The 20,452-nt window shown below is 38.7% G+C and overlaps 1 protein-coding gene across 1 annotated transcript in view; it reads right to left on the bottom strand.

Moving 5' to 3' along the window:
• DNAJC1 (DnaJ heat shock protein family (Hsp40) member C1) overlaps positions 1-20,214 on the bottom strand; it is a 182,007-nt gene extending 161,793 nt beyond the window's left edge. The window contains exon 1 of the mRNA XM_025264426.3: positions 18,825-20,214. Within this exon, the coding sequence (XP_025120211.2) occupies positions 18,825-19,025 (201 nt within the window). The 5' untranslated portion in view covers positions 19,026-20,214. The remainder of the gene's footprint in view (positions 1-18,824) is intronic.
• Positions 20,215-20,452: the final 238 nt, after the last annotated feature.

Here is a 20,452-nt window from a genome sequence, read left to right as displayed (position 1 = left end):
ACCACTTCTTCAAGCATCTCAACAACTTTTTGCAAAGAAAATGCTTCCAAGAGTTCGTCAAATGCTGAAGCATGGATTTTTACGCTACAGGAAGAAACATTTCTCACTGGCAAAAATGTGTTGATTGTAATGGTTCCTATTTTGATTAATAAAGATGTGTTTAAGCCTAGTTATAATGATATAAAATTCATGGTCCAAAACTGCAACTACTTTTGTACCAATCTAGTAGTCTTACAATGAAAAAATTTGGCACACATAACCAAGAAATCAAAGTGAAGCTCATCTGTAATGTGACATCATAGGCCTGGTGATACGTTCCACTGAAAAGGGTACAACGTCACTTCCATAGTATTCATGCAAAACATGCATAACCTGAATTTAGTTAAGGAAAAACATTAGACAAACCCAAATTGAGGGATTGGTTTCTCTGGTGACTCAGTGGTAAAGAAACTGCCTGCCAAGTGGGTTTGATCCCTGGGTGGGAAAGATCCCCTGGAGAAGGAAATGGCAAACCACTCCAGTATTCTTGCCTGGGAAATCCCACAGACAGAGGAGCCTGGCAGGCTACAGTCCAGGGGGGGCATAAAGAGTTGGATACAACACAGCGATTAAACAACAACAACAAATTGAGGGACATTCTAAAATATAACTAATCCAATACTCTTGAGAAGTATCAAAGTCAAGAACAACAAAGACTAAGGAACTGTCCCAGAGTACAGAATATCAATGAGATAAGAACAAAATGTTACGATTCAGGATCAGAAAAAAAGATGCTAGTAGGACAACTGATGAAATCTGAATAAGATTATTACTATTATTAGTTAAATATTGTCAAAGTGAAAGTTGCTCAGTCATGTCCAACTCTTTGAGACCCCTATACTATCCATGGAATTCTCAAGACCAGAATAGTGGAGTGGGTAGCCTTTCCCTTCTCCAGGGATCTTCCCAACCCAGGAACCAAACCCAGGTCTCCCACATTGCAGGTGGATTCTTTACCAGCTGAGCCACAAGGGAAGCCCAAGAATACTGGAGTGGGTAACCTATCCCTTCTCCAGCAGATCTTCCTGACTCAGGAATCAAACTGGGGTCTCCTGCATTGCAGGCAGATTCTATAACAATACTGTATCAATCTTAATTTTCTGATTTTGATCATTTTATTATGTAAGAAATTTGGAGAAATTAGCAGAAGGGTATAAGGGAACTCTGCATTATTTTTGCCACTTTTTCATTAAGTGTAAAATTATTCCAAAATGAAAGATCGTAAGTCAACAGTTTATGTATCTCTTAATTCTAATATTCAAAGTCAGAGATCATACAACCCCTTAGCCTTTCTTTTTCACATTCAATATGTTCTTCATTGGACAAGATGCCCAGAACTCCTACTATACTATAGCTCCACTTTTAAAAAGCTCCATTTATTACCAGGAAGGTACATAATATATTGTTTTAGATTGCTTTATATTTCTCACTTTGTATGATCAAGTATGTATGTTAATGCAACCTAGAACTGGTTTTTAAAAGCAGATGCATAATACTGTTGGCCTGATGCCTGTTTGCAATCAACTAAAACTTCAGCGTTTATCTTTACTAAAGACAAATTAGATCTTCCCATTTTATACTTGTGCAATTGATTTTTAAAAGGAAAATACTGAATTACCTTTTTCTGTGATTATTTCCACCCTTTTCGTTTCTGCTCATATTTTACATGTAAGGGTACCAGTTAGGTTATTTTGAAGCACAATTCTAAAACTCACTCACCATGCACTAAATACATACCATTCACAGTATACTATTACAAATTAAGAGTCTATACAAAAATCTGCCATGGAGTGGTCATATTTGATTGGAAGAGTACGGAAAATCTTAATAAAGGGATTAAATTTAGGCTAGATTTTAAAGAAGAGATAGTATTTCAATAGTAAGAAATGATACAGAATAACGGCTATAATTTTTGAACCTAAAAGACAAGAGTGTAAATCCTAATTCCATCAATGATTAGTTTTGGGGAAGTCTTTGAAATTCCATTTCCTCACTGATTAAATATCTAACTTGACAGAATTGTTTTAAAGATTAAATAAGACAATATATATAGTTAAGCAGGAAGCAGAAAAATAGGTGCAAAAGAATGAAGCTGGACCCTTATATTACAGCATACACAAAAATTAACTCAAAATGGGATCAAAGGTTTAAAGGTAAGAGCTAACATTGCAAAACTTTTTTTTTTTGGAAAACTTTTTGAAGTGGGATCTGGCAATTACTTCTGGACATGACACCAAAAACACAGGGAACAAAGAGAAAAAAAATAAATTTGGACTTCATCAAAATTTAAAAGTTTTGTGCATCAAAGTACACTATCAAGAGAGTAAAAAAAATCCCTGTTCACAAATCATGTATCTGACAAAGGATTAATATCCAAGATACGCCAAAAACTCCCATAACTCAACAAAAATACAGTCCCCCCAAAATGGGCAAATTATTTGAATAGACTTTTCTCCAAGGAACATATACATACAGTCAACAAGCATATGAAAAGATATTCAACATCATCAATCATTTAGAGAAAAGGATACCACTTCTTATCCATTATGAAGACTATTATCAATAGATAAATAAATAAATGCTGGTGATACTCTGGAGAAAATTAGAACCTTTCTTCATTGCTTGTGGGCATGTAAAATGATGCAGCCATGGTGGGAGAGTTTGGCAACTCCTCAAGAAGTCAAATATAGAATACCATATGATCCTGTAATTCTACATCTAGGTATATCCCAAAAGAATTAAAAGCAAGGGCTCAAATACTTATTCACCAGTGTTGAAGGTGGCGTTACAGTTGACCCTTGAACAATGTCTGGTGGGGTTGGGGGAGGTGTGTGTTTAGGGGCATGGATGCTCTGAGCAGTTAAAAATCTATATACAACTTACACTCAGCCCCCACATTGGCAGATTCAATCAATTGTTTGATCATGTAATATTATACTATTTATTAATGAAAAGCATCCATAAATGAACTTTGGTAGTTCAGACCCACGTTGTTCAAGGGTCAACTGTATTTACAATAGCCAAAGGTGGAAGCAAGTTTATCAACAAATCAATGTATATATTCCACAAAATGTGATGTATACATTCAATGGAATAGTATTCAGTTATAAAAAGAAATATGATTCAGGGACATTCTACACCATGGATTAACCTTGAAGACTAAATGAAACAAGCCAGACACAGAAGAATAAATATTGTATGACTCCACTTATATGAGATATTTGGAAAAGGCAAGTTCTTAGAGACAGAAGATAGATTAGAGGTTACTAGGGCCTGAGAGAAGAGGGAATGGGTAAGTCATTTTTAGAAAATAGATAGAATTTCTATTTGAGATGATGAAAAAGTCCTAGGAATCAATCGTGAGGATGGTTGTGTAACAGTGTGAATCTTCTTAATGCCAATCCTTAAAAAAGGATTAAAATGGTAAATTTTAGGTTATGCATATTTTACCACAATTTTTCAAAAAGCAGCTAGCATGCTCTACTCATATAAAAGTACTCATAGAGAACTTTTGGAGGTGGAAGAAATTTTAGGCAGTCAATAGTATGAGCAGTTACTGAGGTAAAAAAAATACATATATGAGGAAAAACATTTGAAATGATATATAGTTAAAAACATCAAAAAGTGGTTTTCTTTGGATTTTTAAAATTTCCCTTTTCTTTACCTTTACATTAAAAAAAGTAATAAAACCTATTTAAAGAACAACTCCTCATACAGGTAAGAACAGGGTATTTGAAATATGTTGCATGAAGCTAACATCCACTGAAACTCTTTGATTTTAGTACTGTCCACCAAGTTGGTTACAAAAATGTTTTCAGTGAGATTAACCCTCACTGTCCTATTTTTTGTTTTGTGCATTTTGAAGACCACAAGAGAACATAATAGTATTCACATCCAGAAAAAGACAGTCTTTTTAAGAGGTATGAGATTGGAATATATTTAAATCATCAAAAATAAAATTACCTGTATATATCCTCAGAACCATTCATTTCCTCCAGAAGTGGTTTTTCTGACATGTACCTGAGTTTCAATAACTATTTCCCCACCTGGCACAGTTGAATCTAACTAGATTCAAGACAGAGCTCAGGACTCTCCTCCGAACATTTCCAGTAACAGGGCCATATACATCACTCTGAAGAAACGGACCTACTTATTACCATATTCAAACCTGTCGTATCTGATTATTTTAGAAATGTTACTTGCCTGTTTTAGCACCCAGACTTGGATCAAGCCTAGGAATAGTGAACAAAGAGGGACACAACTGAATGATTTACTGTTCCTTTTAATGCCTAACTAACAGCTCTTATACTGCTGTGAATAATAGGCCTGACTATATTTCTGGATGACAAGTGGTAAAAGGCTCTTAGGTAAAAGGAAAATGGCATTAAAAATAGTAATAATTTTAAAAGAAGTGCAGCTTTAAAAATATTCAGGAGTCAAAGTAGCACTGCAAATACTTGAGGGATCTCCTCCTAAACCCTACTCGGAATATGTATCTAGATGAAACGAAGAGAAAATCTTAACCATACAGCCATGATCAAAACTAGTCAAGTATCTCTGTAGACAAAAACTAATGGAAACCTGTAGCCACAAACAGAGCTTAAGCCAACAGCCTGGACTCCACACCTGTGAAGTAGGCAGAAGAAGTGAAAAGTCTGTGTTCCACAGAGCAATGAGGACTGAAAGTACTTCTACAAAAGGCCTGGGGTCAGAGCCAGGATGATGCCGGAAACCAAGGGGTGCAGTGGGACTCCACCGCTCGTGGAAAAAGGTGTAAAAAGTTGAGAAAGCCACTGCCTGAAGCTGCAGCTCATAAAATATTATGTATCTGAGATATTAAGAGACCACAGTTTCTGCACAACAGCTGAAACCAGGCCAAGCAATCTGCAGGCTTGGTATCTGGATCTGCAATGGCCTCAGGAGGGAGCCCTAAGCTGCCTATGTAAGACCTGAGGCTTGTCTAGGTATCTCAGGGAAAGAAGTAAAAGCCACTACAGAGCCTCTAGGGAGGACAGGTGAATAGAAAGGAGAGAGAAACACCCACTCAGGATAGACCTGAAAACTAAAATTCTACCTAAATACAACATTTTAATTATGAAAGAGAAATTATTTCCTATTCAGTTGAATTATCTGTGTGTCAGTCTTCATAAAAACCTCAGTCTAAAACATCTTTATATCTTGATAGGTTTGACACAGACACACAACCTGCACAGCTGTACGCACGGGTCTCACTTTGAGACTTCTAGGCACAACTAAATTAACCCTGTGGTCCACAATATCAGAGCAGGCATACCCGAAACCATCTTATGTTTACAACGTTCAGAAATTTCCTGTTGCTAACTTTGATGAGCCCAGAGCATTATTTATAGTAACCTCAAATCACGCTCGGTGTAGTTCCAAGACAACTGGAACAACAGTGGCTCGGGTCTTCTCCAGGGTAGATTTAAGACATACCTAAAGACTATGAAATCAAGTAGGCTTCTCAGCTTGCCTGTATTTAAAAAACAAAACAAAACAAAAACCCAACTTTATTGAGGTATAAATGCTATACAAAAAACCGTGGTTTGTTCAGTTTTTTAAAAATTACTGTTGTGGAGAGAATCAAAGGTAATTATTTCTCTTGTGCATTTTATTTTAAGGCATTAAAGAAAATAACTTAGAGGAAATATATATATATATTCAGGGGTACTCCAAAAGAAGACAGTAATTAAAGTTGAAGGTGGGTGTAAGAATTATGATTTGGGGCTTTACATAAGAATAAAATTTCTGTTGAGTACTTTCATCAAAAACTTAACAGGTTGTTTCATAATCCCTCCCACCATTGTTAGCCATAAATAAAACAGAATGGATGATCATCTTCTGGGAGAGCTACAGAAAGAGACTGCTACATGAAGAAATAGGTTAGATATTGCTGAGGTCTCTTTTAACTTCAGGATTTTATATAGGTTCTTTAATTTTTGTTTTTCCCCTTAGCATCGAGTTTTTAGTATCTCTGACCCCAATGCAATTTCTTTCCTATGCCAGGACTATTTAAAACAATAATAGCCACGTATAAGAACCACTAATACAATGATCTACTTCCTTTCCTTACTTGTTTATGAAATTACCAAGGAAAAGGGGAAAGGATCAGCAATTAGTTAATCAGTCCAAAATAAAGCAGTATGTTTAGGAGCTATGTGGTAGTGGCAAAGGCGGCTGGCCAGTGGACATGAATGCCTTTGGAATCCCTAATTGATAGTATAAAGAGCAAAAAGAATGGCACAAATAGAACTGCATCTGGAAATCCCTTTTTAAATTATTTAATGAAAGATATTATAATAATCAAAATAGATGACAGTAGAGAATGTACTGAATATTTCATAGCTAATAATGTATTTGATGGGTGAGTTTCAGAGTAACTAGGGAGACCAGGCAACCTCAAAGTTAAAATTACAAAGTAGGAACACCCGTGATTTCCTGGTCAGAGTGTCATTAAAGACCTAACATATTAACTTAATAATACTTTAAAAAATTACAAAATGTAACAGGCAAGTCAGCAAAAGTAAATGACCAATTTGGATGAAGCTGATTACTGAAAACACCCTCAGCAAACAGGCCTCTATGCATGACCTTCTGAACCCCCTCTCCTGAGAAGAGCAGCACAGACTATACTGATAGCCTCTACAGGCCGAAGAGGAGAATGGGTAAATCGGACAGAACAGGAAGATGATATCTAGCACAACTGGAACAATCTAAAAACAAAGCAAAACAACAACTACCATGAGTTAAAACACAAAAACAAAACTTACAAATGATGTCCCTGACAAAATGGAAACAGCAATCAGTGATTTTATCCAAAAATATGTAGATATATACAACACAGAAACGTTCATTCTCTAAGGCTGTGATATCCAATGTGGTAGTCATTAGCCATATTTGAACACTTGAAATGTGTTAGTGTAAATCAGAAATCAAATTTTTTATTTGAGTCACTTATATTTAAATTTTTTAAATGTCATTTGCTTCAGTTACTGTAAAGCTTTTTAAAGTATGTTTGGAAGAGCCTGAGTACATGAATCTACTTGTTAGCTGCACATTCTATGAAATCTCAATACAGATTAAGTATTTTCAATCAAAATTAAATATTCAAATTGAAGTGTGCTAAGCAAAGTGAAAATATATACCAAATTTTGATGTCTTAGTAAAAAAGCCAAAGTGTAAAATGTCTCAATAATTTAAAAAATATGTGAACACATGTTCAAATATTTTTGATACATGAGATTAAGTAAAATATATTAAGATTAATTTTACCTGTTTCGTTTTTACTTTTTAAATGTGGCTTTTAGAAAATTTTAAGTTATATATGTGGCTTGTGTATTATGTATTGAACAGTGCTCTAAGACATCAATGACTTTAAAATGAATGTCATCTGTCTAAAACCTGAAATATATGTCAGTCAGGATTTGTAAGTAAAATACTTCCTTATCTCAAAATATTACTTCAGTCTACTCAGAGTTTGTGTATTTATACATTCCAAAGACATGTGTATCCTCTTCACACAGAAGATTGTTACAAATCATTAAACTATTCCTCTGAGTTACTACAAACTGGGTATGCTTAATGGTCATTCCACCATCCAGAGTAAGTAACCAAGTAACTGAAAGACACTAATTCAATGATGTCTTTTAAATCTGGATTCTTTTACCAATATGTTAAGTAATGCTTTTGGTTCTAAAGAGCTGAACAACGATCTTTAGTAGAGCAAAGATCTTGATGAGAGTCATTACATAGGACAATTTTACGTTTATATGTATACACACATATATATATACACACACACACAGGCTTATAAATTTTCCATAGAAGAAAAACACTGTAATTGCCTGCCTTCACAGTGCTCTTCCACCCTTTTCCATACCATGGCATTTCAAAGAAAATTACATTTGAAAGACACTCAAGTTAACTTAAGGCTGCTCCAGGGAGGGCATCAATGTCCGAAGACACGGGCTTAGTGCATATCACCAGGAGGCCTGGGCTCAAAGGGCCTCGCAAAACACTGCAAAATATCTCTGACTCATACTTTGTTTTCATCTGTCTTATATTTTATTCTTACTTATGCCTACAGTTGTGAAAATACAACCCCTCAACATTTTTAACAACAATATACGAAAAAGGCCACAAGATGGAGATATTACTCCATCAGAGTATTTATACTGATGTGTTGTTTTTTTCCCCATGTACATTTCCCTCTCTCTGTATATGTCTTACTTTCTCCTTCAGTGATATTCTCACTTACTGTCTCTATCCCTAACATTTATACTGGTTCCTCTGCCACTCCAGCCTTCACTAGCATTATTAGATAAATATAATGAGTACTTTTATGACCCTTATTTTAAATATTAAAAGCAGGCAGATAATTAGAATAGTTTAAGCTCAATATTTTCCCACCTCTAAAATTAAATTAATTTTTATTTACGTATTTTTCTCCAATGGGTAAGAATTCTTTTAAAAATTTGCTACCCGCCAAGTAATAAGTACTCCAAAAGCCATTTACTGGAATACATTCTGCTACTTTGTAAGGCTACATATTTATTGGGTTGGGCAAAAAGTTTGTTTGGGTTTTAAGATCATATAGAAAAACCCAAGCGAACTTTTTAGTCAACCCAATACTTCATGTTGATACCCCTCCAAACTTCCCTGGAATTCTTCTTTGACAACAGTCCTCAAAACAGCTTATGAGCCTTACTGGAAATTTATTTTCAGATCTCTTTATCAGTCTAAAGGGTACTTACCCCAGCTTGTTAACCCAACTGAGTCACCAGGTTTGGCTCCAGATGACTATTAGCCATAGGCAAAAATCAAATTCATCTTAAAGATGCACTGTTAATGAAGACACTGCCAAATATGTTACAGGCTTTGAAAGCAATTCAAAATAAGTTTCAACAATGTTTTGGGAAGTGGCAGCACTGTTGAAAGCCTGTGAAGCTTTCCACAAAAACTGATTTCCAGATCTAATTAACTCTGAGTTAAACCTTATATACTTCCAAAGGTATAATACAAAAAGTCACACTAACTCTGTGGAAGTACTGTAGAACTGCACAGCGTGACAATCATCTGAACATTATGACATACTTAAGTACAAGCAACAATTTCCAGTCGCCCTACATTATACATACATATAGTTACTTCCTTAAATCAAATTTAATCACCAGTGTTAACACAAAACACTACTTTAAGTCAGAGGAGAACCTAAACACTAATCTTGTATCTGTTAACTAAAAGTTGGGAGCTAAAAATAACTGCTAATAAGTTTTAATTTTTTTTTTCATTCCCAAAAAGTCAGAGGCTTCTTTGTAATTGGTCATGGGATAGCGTTCTTAACCTGATTCATTTTAATGGTATGAAGTCCTTAAGTATTGGCTAGAATATGAAGTATCTACCCTCCTTAGCAGGCATGTATATGAACGCTAGGATTTTTCTATGGTCTGTTTAGATGGTCCCAATAAACGACAACAAAAATTATTCTGGTTTCAACTCATTTTGACAACTGCTCACTACACATCACAGTGGGGTCTCAGGTAGAAAATTCTTGTGTTTTCTATAACCAGGAGTTGCATGTATTCCAGAATTTTTTTTAACTAAAATTAAAAAATTACACCCTTTTAGAATTCTAGTGTTTGCCCTCAGCGGCATTATTTAGTACTGCTTCTTTTCCATTTTAATATTGCTGCTTATACCATGACGTGTCCTTTATTTAATTCTTGATCTTAGACTCTTTTAATATTTAACTGAAATTCTATTAGCTGACTGTGTAGCTGCACATAACTTTATGCCCACTGCCTCACTGGCACTAACATAGGAGTCTGCCTGATAATGAAGCACATTGTTTTATGCATATATTCTCTCTAAACAGAAATGTCGACTGCGGCATGCCCTTGCTTTTGCAACATGTCTGATTACATACGAGATTCCAGTTGCTGGATGTTGGTAATCAGAAATGTTAAGTGAATGAGTCCTAACCTTATTTAATGTAGTATTAAGGAGAATGAGACACAAATTTTAGATTAAATTTCTAATTAAATCCTAGAGACACGATTACACAAAAATTTCAGTAAATATGTTTAAAAAAATTTAGCTCTTAAAATGGCATACTATGATGTTACTTAAAACATAATCATATTTTACATCCATTAGTGTAGGACCCATCTTTCATAAGGAAGTGTTTTGATGAAAATAAAGAAAGGACTGTGGATTCATTATAAAAGGGTATGGGGTCTTGCTTCACCCAATTAGAAGTCCCTTTCCACTTCAACTCCTTTACTTCCATCTCTCTGCACACCTCTATACAAGAAAAGCTTTGGAGTTGTTTTTAATTCTGGGTAAAATTAATTAATGTCATCATTGTTCAAATAGACCCAGTAAGGCCTCACTTAGAAAAAGATTCCCAAGACCATATAGTAGCAGTCTGCAGAGTACATAGTTCATTGATAGAAAACATAGAGCTGAGACCAGTCTTAATACAGACACTAGGATTTTATCACCTGGTGTTACTTACAACCGCCACAGAAGTTCTCCTCTTGCAATCAAGTATCTACCCTTACCTCTATCCCATCCTGCATATCATTCCCAACAATGAATAAAACATACAGTGTTGCAATTCACACCACACCAATCACTGGGTAAGGTGGTGACTTTTATGAAAAGATTTTAGAATCTATCTCTATGAATAACAGCAATAAAGTGAAAAGAAAGAAGTGAAGTCACTCAGTCGTGTCCGATTATTTGCGACCCCGTGGACTGTAGCCCGCCAGGCTCCTCTGTCCATGGGATTCTCCAGGCAAGAATACTGGAGTGGGTTGCCATTTCCTTCTCCAGGGGATCTTCCCAACCCAGGGATCAAACCCTGGTCTCCTGCATTGCAGGCAGACGCTTTATCCTCTGAGCCACCAAGGAAGCCCCCTGTGTATCAGTCCCAACAATTAATAAAACATATGATGTTACAATTCACATCACACCAATCACTGGGTAAGGTGGTGACTTTTATGAAAAGATTTTAGAATCTATCTCTATGAATAATTGCAATAAAGGGCAATTCCAATTTCCCTGTTCAGCTTAGGGTGTGTCTATGAATAATAAAAGACAAACTGGGACTTCCCTGGTAGTCCAGTGGTTAAGATTTTGAGCTTCTAGGGCAGGAGGCCTGGGTTCCACTCCTGCTCTGGGAACTAAGAGCCCACATGCTGAGTGATGTGGCTAAATAAAAGACAAACTATTCTAGGATTGTTCTTATAATTAGTGTAAAGGTGAGGGGAAAGAACTTCCTTGGTGGTCTAGTGCTTAATAATCCTCCTCCCAGGGTAGGGGACATGGTCCCTGGTCTGGGAAGATCCGACATGTGGTGGTTGTTCAGTCCCTCAGTTGTGTCCGACTCTTTGCAACCCCTGAACTGCACCAAGCCAAGGTTCCCTGTCTTTCACCATCTCCCAGAGTTTGCTCAAACTCAAGTCCATTGATTTGGTAATGCCATCCATCCATCTCATCCTCTGTTGCCCCTTCACTTCCTGTTTTCAATCTTTTCCAGCATCAGGGTCTTTTCCAGTGAGTCAGCGCTTCACATCAGGTGGCCAAAATCCTGGAGCTTCAGCTGGAGAATTCCATGGACTGATTAGTCCATGGGGTCCCAAAGAGTACAACACAACTGAGCAACTTTCACTTTAGCATCCACTGAATACTGAGGGCTGATTTCCTTTAATATTGACTGGTTCGATCTCCTTGCTGTCCAAGGGACTCTAAAGAGTCTTCTCCAACACCACAGTTCAAAAGCATCAATTCTTCAGTGCTCAGATTTCTTTACAATCCAACTCTCACATCCATACATGACCACTGGAAAAACCATAGCTTTGACTAAACAAACCTTTGTCGACAAAGTAATGTCTCTGCTGTTTAACACACTGTCTAGGTTTGTCATTGCTTTTCTTCCAAGGAGCACACATCTTTTAATTTCATGGCTGCAGTCATCGTCCACAGTGATTTTGCAGTCCAAGAAAATAAAGTCTGTCACTGTTTGCACTGTTTCCCCATCTATTTGCCCTGAAGTGATAGGACCAGATGCCATGATCTTCATTTTTTCAATGTTGAGTTTTAAGCCAGTTTCTTCACTCTTCTCTTTCATCTTCATCAAGAGGCTCTATAGTTCTTCTTCACTTTCTGTCACAAGGGTGGTGTCATCTGCATATCTGAGGTTATTAACATTCTCCCGGCAATCTTGATTCCAGCTTGTGCATCATCCAGTCCAGCATTTTAAGATGTACTCTGCATATAAGTTAAATAAGCAAGCTAACAATACACAGCCTTGATGTGCTCCTTTTCCAATTTGGAACCAGTCCATTGTTCCATATCTGGTTCAAACTGTTGCTTCTTGACCTGCATACAGGTTTCTCAGGAGGCAGGTAAGGTGGTCTGGTATTCCCATCTCTTTAAGAATTTTCCAGTTTGTTGTGATTCACACAAAGGCTTTAGGCTTTAATCAATGAAGCAGATGTTTTTCTGGAATTCTCTAGCTTTTTCTGTGATCCAATAGATTTTGGCAATTTGATCTCTGGTTCCTCTGCCTTTTCTAAATCCAGCTTGTATATCTGGAATTTCTTGGTTCACATACTGTTGAAGCCTGGCTTGAAGGATTTTGAGCATAACCTTGCTGGCATGTGAAGTGAGTGCAACTGCACAGTAGTTGAAACATTCTTTGGCATTGCTCTTTTTTGGGACTGGAATGAAAAGATCCCACATGCCTCAGAGCAATTAAGCCCATGAAACACAACTACTGAGCCCATGCTCTAGAATCCATGAGCCACAATTACTGAAGTCCATGCACCTAGAGCCCATGCTCCGCAATGAGAAGCCTGTGCACCACAACGAAGAGTAGTCCCCACTTGCGGCAACTAGAGAAAGCCCATGAGCAGCAGCAAAGACCCAGTGCGATCAAGAATAATTTAAAAAATAATAAATCTTTTTTTAAAAAAAGAAAAGAATAGCATAAAAATAAACAACTAAAAGAGGACTTCTGTTCAATCAGCTCTAGACTCTTCTGTTCAATCAGCTCTAGACTATGTGGCAAGAGTTTCCCAACAGACTTGCTTTTTCCCCATAAAGTATGTCCAGGCAATCTCCACTAAACAGTGTGTACATAAGAAAAACCAATTTCACAATAGTCCAATCTCAGGCAAATACGTATAAAACTGAACAAATATTTATTCAGCTCTAACTTTAGACATGATATGCTTTACATCAGAAATATAAATGACTAGAAGTTTATCTACCATTCCAGATTTTGTATTATATCTTTCTCCAAATTAATAATTTTGGACTCTTCAATGAAAATCAGGGAGTGATTATTACATGACAGATTTCTAAGGGAACAGACTCATTAGAGACAGACTGAACTATATTCAACTAACACCACAAGATCAGTGGAATCTAACACAAAAATCACTGGAGAGAACTGATATAGTATGGGTTCACCACTCATTTATGAAAGAAATCTTCCTTTTTATTTCTACAAAGCAGTGTACTGGGGTTTGAGAAGTCCCTTTTAATGACTCTGCACTTTTTCCCCACCCAAAAACCTGAACACACAGGTCAGGCAAATAGAGATCACACAGCACCTTTATTGATGAAAAGCTATTGGTGAATTGAGATTATGTATGAGAGCCAAAGAGGCTTGCTAGCAATTTTTGCCCTTCCATCTCCATCCTAGGCATTGAGACAGTACACTCAAGAGAAAGTCTGGCCCAGATAATAACTTTCTTACTGGTCTAGGGCAGAGAAGAGAATGAGCCTCATTACTTACAGCTTTGTAATTAGTTAGCTCTCCCTAATCAAAGGGCTTCGCCTAGTGGTTCAGACCGTAAAGAATCTGCCTGCAATGCAGGAGACCCGGGTTCAATCTCTGGGTCAGGAAGATCCCCTGGAGAAGAGAATGGCTAGCCACTCCAGTATTCTTGCCTGGAGAATTCCATGGACAGAGGAGTCTGGTGGGTACAGTCCATTGGGGTCACAAAGAGCTGGACACAACTGAGTGACGGACACACCCCAATCAGAGGAAAGGCCATCACCCTCCAACAAGGTAACTCACTCATCCATGGAAAGATTAAAGAGATGGGTCAAGAGATCATCAGTGTTTCTTTAAGGAAGATGCTCCCCTTGGAGATATATATACAGGATAAGTGCAATGTAACTGTCCCTCCCTAATACAGGCTGCTACTTTGTGCATTTACACATCTGTGTATCTGAAATACAGACTGGAAGAGCTTAAAAGATTAATTCTGATTAAAAACCTAAAGTCCAACATTCTGTAAACATATGTCACTTAATAGTTTTCCTCTTTTAATCAGGTTTCAGTGTTCATCTGAATGTAAGGATGCAGTTACTTAAAAATTTATAAGAGAAAGAGACACATTTTCTAGTTCTATGAATAGAAATCTGTAATGATTGGGACCAAGTACTCTAATTTCATCAGAAAGTAAACACTGCAAAATTTAAGATAACTTAGCCTGTTAAAATTTCAATTCAAAGATTTTTTTAATGACTATGGAGTACTTATTGTTGGCTAGAACCCTGTACAAAGTATAAAGAAAGTCATGGTCCCAAAGACAATGAAAAAAAAATGCAGAATTGCCATTGACCCCACAAGAAATACAGGTGTCCAAGGAGTAGGAGCTGTTAGAGGGGATATAAATATTGTTTGGGGATCTAGAATTTTAGTTACTAATGAAAGATATAAACACTTTTCCCCCTTACATTCCTCTAATCTTCTACCCTGTATCCTCTAAAAAGATGCAATATCCAAATACAAAAGCCTTGTGGACAATTAAAGTCATTCTAAAATATAGTGAGCCTCTGGCATGTCACCTGTAAACATCCCTCCACTAAAAACTTCTGGAATCCCTTTGAAATCTTTTAGAACCAATTTGAAGCCTAGGAATACATCGAAAGGAATTCCTTCGCTTTATGAGAGCAATAAAAGGTCATATATTAATAAATATAACCCATTACATAAAAACTGTCAAGCAATTACTTTTTCAGTGAATTACTGTTTAATTTTAGTTACCATGTTTATATTTTTCTTTCAGTAAATATTTAAGTGTGTGCTATGAAGTAAATAAAGAAAATACCATTTGTCCTAAAAATGAGGCAACTAACTTCACAAGGTCATAAGTGAGTAAATGGTTTGGTTCAAGTTCTTAAAAGGCACTGATTATTCCAATTATAGATTTTAGGGAGTGATTGAGCAAGTTACTTCAGACCTGGTGGAAAAGAGGATACAATGGACACCACATTCAGCCTCTAATCATCCCTGGCGTTTAGTTCAGGGTATGGAGATCACAAAAAGATTTTTCTATCAATTGTCCTTCTCTCCTTACCCCAAACAACTAATCTACTGATCTCATCACACCACTGAAACCGCTTTAGAAGAGGTAGCTAATGACCTCCACGCTGTTCAATTCAACATCTAGAGCTCATCTTATTTGAACTACCATCAGCATTTAACCCAGCTGATCTCTATCTTCTCTTTAAAATACTTTCTCCACCTGAAAGAGAAAAAGACGATCTTTTCTTGGTTTGCCTCCGACTTCACTGGCCGTTCCTTCTCCATTTCCTTTGCTGGTTCCCCTCATGGTCCAGCTCCCAGACCCCTCTTTTCTCTTTTTTTTAAGTTCACTCCCCTGGCGACACTGGTGGCAAAGAAGCTGCCTGCCAATGCAGGAGACGGTCCCTGGGTCAGGAAGGTCCCCTGGAGAAGGAAATGGCAACCTGCTCCAGTATTCTTGCCTGGAGAATCCCATGGACAGAGGAGCCTGGCAGGCTACAGTCCATTGGGTCGCATAGTGTCGGACACAAACTGAAGCAACTTAGCACACACACCCCTGGTGAACTTACCTGGTTTTCTGACTTTAAATTACCTACGAAGTGCCAGGGACTCCCTAATTTATTAACTACAGGCCAAATCCTTCTTACAATTCCAGACTTGGGTACCCAACTGCCTACACACCACCTCAACCTGGAAGTTTATTAGACGCCTCAAATTTAGCATGACCAAAACTCAATTACTGATTTTTTTCCCCAAACTATACCTACTTCTATTCCCAGATTCTCCATCTCCATAAGCGACAAGTGCAATTAGACAAAATATTTATTGACTTTCTGAGGTTTAGAAAAAGCTTTCCAGTTATCTTCAACTTATCAACCCCCTCATCTTACATGCAAACTATCAGCAAAATCCTGTCAACTCTATGTTCAAATTATATCCAGAATCTGACCACTTTGCACCACACAGGTTCAGTATATTTTACACAATTATCCAATAATTAACAACATACATATAATCTCCAACTCAATGATCACCTTGAAATTTAAGTCAAAGCATGTACCTCTTCTGTTCAAACCCCCACTCCATCCCCAAGTTACTTATAATAGCCAAAGTCCTTATAATGACATTTGAAGCCCTAGAAGATTGTTCCCTGACCAGCCATGACTCTAATCTCATCTACTGCTGTCCTCACCATATACCCTGCTCCAATACTAAGCAAGCTCCAAGAGCTCTGCATTTAACTGGTTGCCTTCCTTGAATGCATTTATCCACATGGCTCACTCCCTTACTTCCTTCTGAGGCCTTTTCTGAGCATCTGACATTTATATTTACTTGTTTGGTTGTTTACTATCTGTTTCCCCCTACCAAAACGTGAGTTTTGTTTGAGTTCAGGGGTATTATTTTATATACTGGCCAATTCCCAGTGCTTAAAATTTAGTAGACATGAACTAAATCTCTGTTGAATGAATGATGACAAAACTGATTAAATGCGGTAGAGCCTGGTCACCACTTCTGACTAACCTACCTACTTAGCTCTGGTTCTTCACATCTGGCTAGTCAAAAGAGATTGGCTGTCTCTGGCCTGAAAATTACATATTATGGACCTAAGACAGGCTGCCTTTGTCTCTACCAAATTTTTGGTCTCCTGAAAGTCTTCCAAGAAAATTAGGAGTCAATGTAAAGAACCTGTTCCAATCAGGTTCTTTGCTTAGGTAAAATAAAGTTTCTTCTGCATTCTTTTCAATTTCAAAACAATTGGGTAGAGAAACAGATGAAAACAATTTCCTGGATCCTTCTACTCAACTTCTACCTCCACATGGCATCTTCTTAATTATTTATGCTTATTTTCCCAGAAAATTCTATGAGAGACTTCACATGCAAGCTAGATCACATAATCTAAAATTCAAACCACTGCTACTAAGTTTCTGTATCCTCGTAAAGGGGCTCTTAAAAGGTTTCCTTGAGTAACTAGAAAATATCTTTCAAAATCTTTGGATAGGTTATGCATAAGACTCTAGCTACAGAATTTAATCAATTTTGGTAAATTCTAATAAAAATATTCTCGGTATTAAAGGCATTCTTAAGAGTCTTCAGAGTTACATTTCACTAATGATTCTTACACATATTGCATCACTATTTACTTTGAAATAAGGTACACTTTGTCTCTAACTAGCAGTAAGTGGCACCAGATTAAAATAATGAATACAAACAACACAAAATTGTTTGCATGTAAGAATTTTAAGTGTGCAATGTTTAAACTACTTCATAACTCTTACAAAATTGAAATTCGTTAAAGTCATGGTGCCGCAGCAACAGCATTTTTATATTCATTTATATTTAATTGAAAAGTAAATTTCCATTTGGTGTTAAGCCGAACAGTTCACACACATCTATGATAACGTGTTGCGGCGAAATGTACATTTCACCTCTGGTCACGGCAAGTGTGCCCCGAATAACAGTTGTGGGTAAACATTAATACCTTTTTGCCCCCTAACTATTCAAAGCATTTTTATGAAGGGCTCAATCAGAAGGTCTCAAATTCTTTCACCGCATAATCGTTAAACCAGTGAAATGGCATCTTCACAGTAGGAGTCATTCAGCACTCCCAGAGTGAAAGCAATCAGAAAAGAAAAAAAAAGACAAGTTAAAGTCGAGCTGAAGAAGGAAAGAAAACGAAACGAAAAGAAAAAGAAAACGATCCTGTGCTACTGGCTGAGCTCCTCTTCCTGGAGCACCCCAAGTGCCTCTACTGCCCCAGCTCTTGATGGCTCCTTTCCCGACTCCCCGAACAAACACGGTAGAGGCTTCAAGTTCCTGCAGATTTCTAAACGGGGCTACAACTGCCTAATCCAACAGGCTACACACATTACAAAGTACAGCGCGAGAAAAACTTCTGCAACCCAGACGCCAACTAAGAGGCATTCCTACCTTTCCGGAAAGACAGGAAAGGAGGTTCTTAAAAGGAAAAGGGTAACTGGGAAGGTGAAAATTTAGAGGGAGACACGACTACCTTTCCACAATCAGAGAGGCAGGAAGAGAAAGGGTTTAAGAGTAAAAGATCTACCCCACCACTCCTCCTTCCTGCAGCACAGCAGGCTGCAAGGATCTCCCCCAGAATGGCCGAGGAAAGAGAAGGGATCCCCACCCCAGGCTGGTGGCACCGTCCAGCCTGTCACGGAGACCGGAACTTGAGAAGGGGAGCCGGGCGGTGAGGGACTGGGGAAGGCAGGCCATTCCCTCTGAAGCAGGTTAGGAGAAGACCGGGGCCAATCGGACAGAGGACGGCAGCCGAGCCCAGGACGACCAAGTCTTGCCCCGTGAGCCCGGCTCCCTCGGAGAAAACCGGGTCAGAGCCGGCCCCACCCCCTCCTTTCCGCCCCGACCCGCACGTTTCTGCCCGGGAGATGCAGCCTTCGAGCGAGCGGGCGGCCCCACTTACCTGCTGCACCCCGAGGAACTGGTAGAAGTTGAGCTGCACCTCCTCCACCAAGTCAAATAACTCCAGGTCTCCGCTCTCCCAGCCGTGCGCCGGCCCCGCGGCCGCCAGCAGCAGCAGCAACAGCAGCGGCGGCGGGAACGGCACGAGTCCCGGCCGGCGGCGCGGAGGAAGCCGGGCCAGCCGGGAGCGGGGCGCTGTCATCGCGCCGGGCTCGGAGAGGTCAGGCGCCGCGCAGAGCCGCCGGCCGAGACCCGGGGACGTGGCGGGCAGCGCGGACTGTGGGAACACTGCTTGTCAGTCAGAAGCACGGGCAGCCGCCCCGGACTCTCCCGCCCAGCGGCCGGTCTTGGACAGAAGGCAGGGGCGGCGGAAGACGGCGAACGCTTCGTCCAGTGAGAGCGCGGACGGAGCCGCGGGCGGCCCTACCCTCTGCGGACCCTCACCCTTTACCCAGGCCTACAAACAGCTGGCGAGCCAGAGCCCGGCGCTTAGGTAGCGCGGCGCGGGGTGGGGGAGAGGCTTCCCCCGCCTCAGCCTATCCCAGGCCTCGCTTCCGGTGACATCACGTCTCCTAGCAACCGCGGGAGAGGAGGCGGGGCCGGAAGTAGGGTAGCCGGAGCCCCAGACCTGGGCCTCAGCAAACTGCTTCTCAGTCACTGGCTTGCTCCGCGGAGCCATACGGATATTGGCACAGATTAAGAGACGTGGACAGTTACAGACATCGCGCATCTATCTGGAACGTCCCAAGTATCCGTGAAACAGCTACCTTCTTATCCTCCCCCAGATATTGAAAACTAAAAGCATATTTGAAAACTAAATTTTTGATTACAGCCTCTGTTTCATACATTTCATTATTCCATCCCCCAAAATACAGGAGGAATAGAACGCAGGGCTTGAAAGGGGGAAATTTAGTGAGCAGTCTAAAGTTTCCTTTTAAGAGAGGTGAAGAAGAAATAAAATTTGAACCAAGACAAAAAGTATACTTCTAATAATGAAATAATATTTACAGGCATAATACTACAAAATAGACAACCAGGTAGAAAGTAATAAGCATAACAGACATTCAAAATCTTAGGGGTAAGTGAAGCTTATCGACCTTAGCCCATTTACAATTGGTGCTCCTTTCCCAATTGATGTCTATTTTCAAAGACATTTAAGCTAAAAACCTTCTCTCTTTCCCACCAGTGTCTCACTTCCTATTCTTTTTATCCCCTCACCACTATTGCTTTCTTTTGTGTGAAGCTTATTTTCTTCTTAGCTTTCTCACATTTCTCCTCCCTGACTCCCTACTCTTGCTGAGGAAGTAGAAGGGAACAAATAAATGCTTGTATAACTCAGGATGCTTCAGCAGTTTTGAGAGTTTGATCTCCTTTTTCTCCTTTTAGATCCCACCAGTTGAATTAAGCTCAATAGGATAATAATAAAACTTTCATAGTAAAAAGGGTTGTGTTTGACAGAGGTTAGAAGAACAGTATCCAGGAGGTAAATCTTACTTAATTCCTTTTATTACTGTAGAGTTTAAAAAATATTTTTAAATAGTTATGAATAATTAAAAATAATACAATATAATGCTTGAATTAATCCTATTTTAAATTCATTGTGAGGCTTAACTTTCAAAGATACAAGAA

Source organism: Bubalus bubalis, chromosome 14, assembly GCF_019923935.1.
Source record: "Bubalus bubalis isolate 160015118507 breed Murrah chromosome 14, NDDB_SH_1, whole genome shotgun sequence".
NCBI lineage: Eukaryota > Metazoa > Chordata > Mammalia > Artiodactyla > Bovidae > Bubalus > Bubalus bubalis.
The sequence above is the reverse complement of the archived record's forward strand: the minus strand, read 5'-3'. Positions and strand labels throughout refer to the sequence as shown.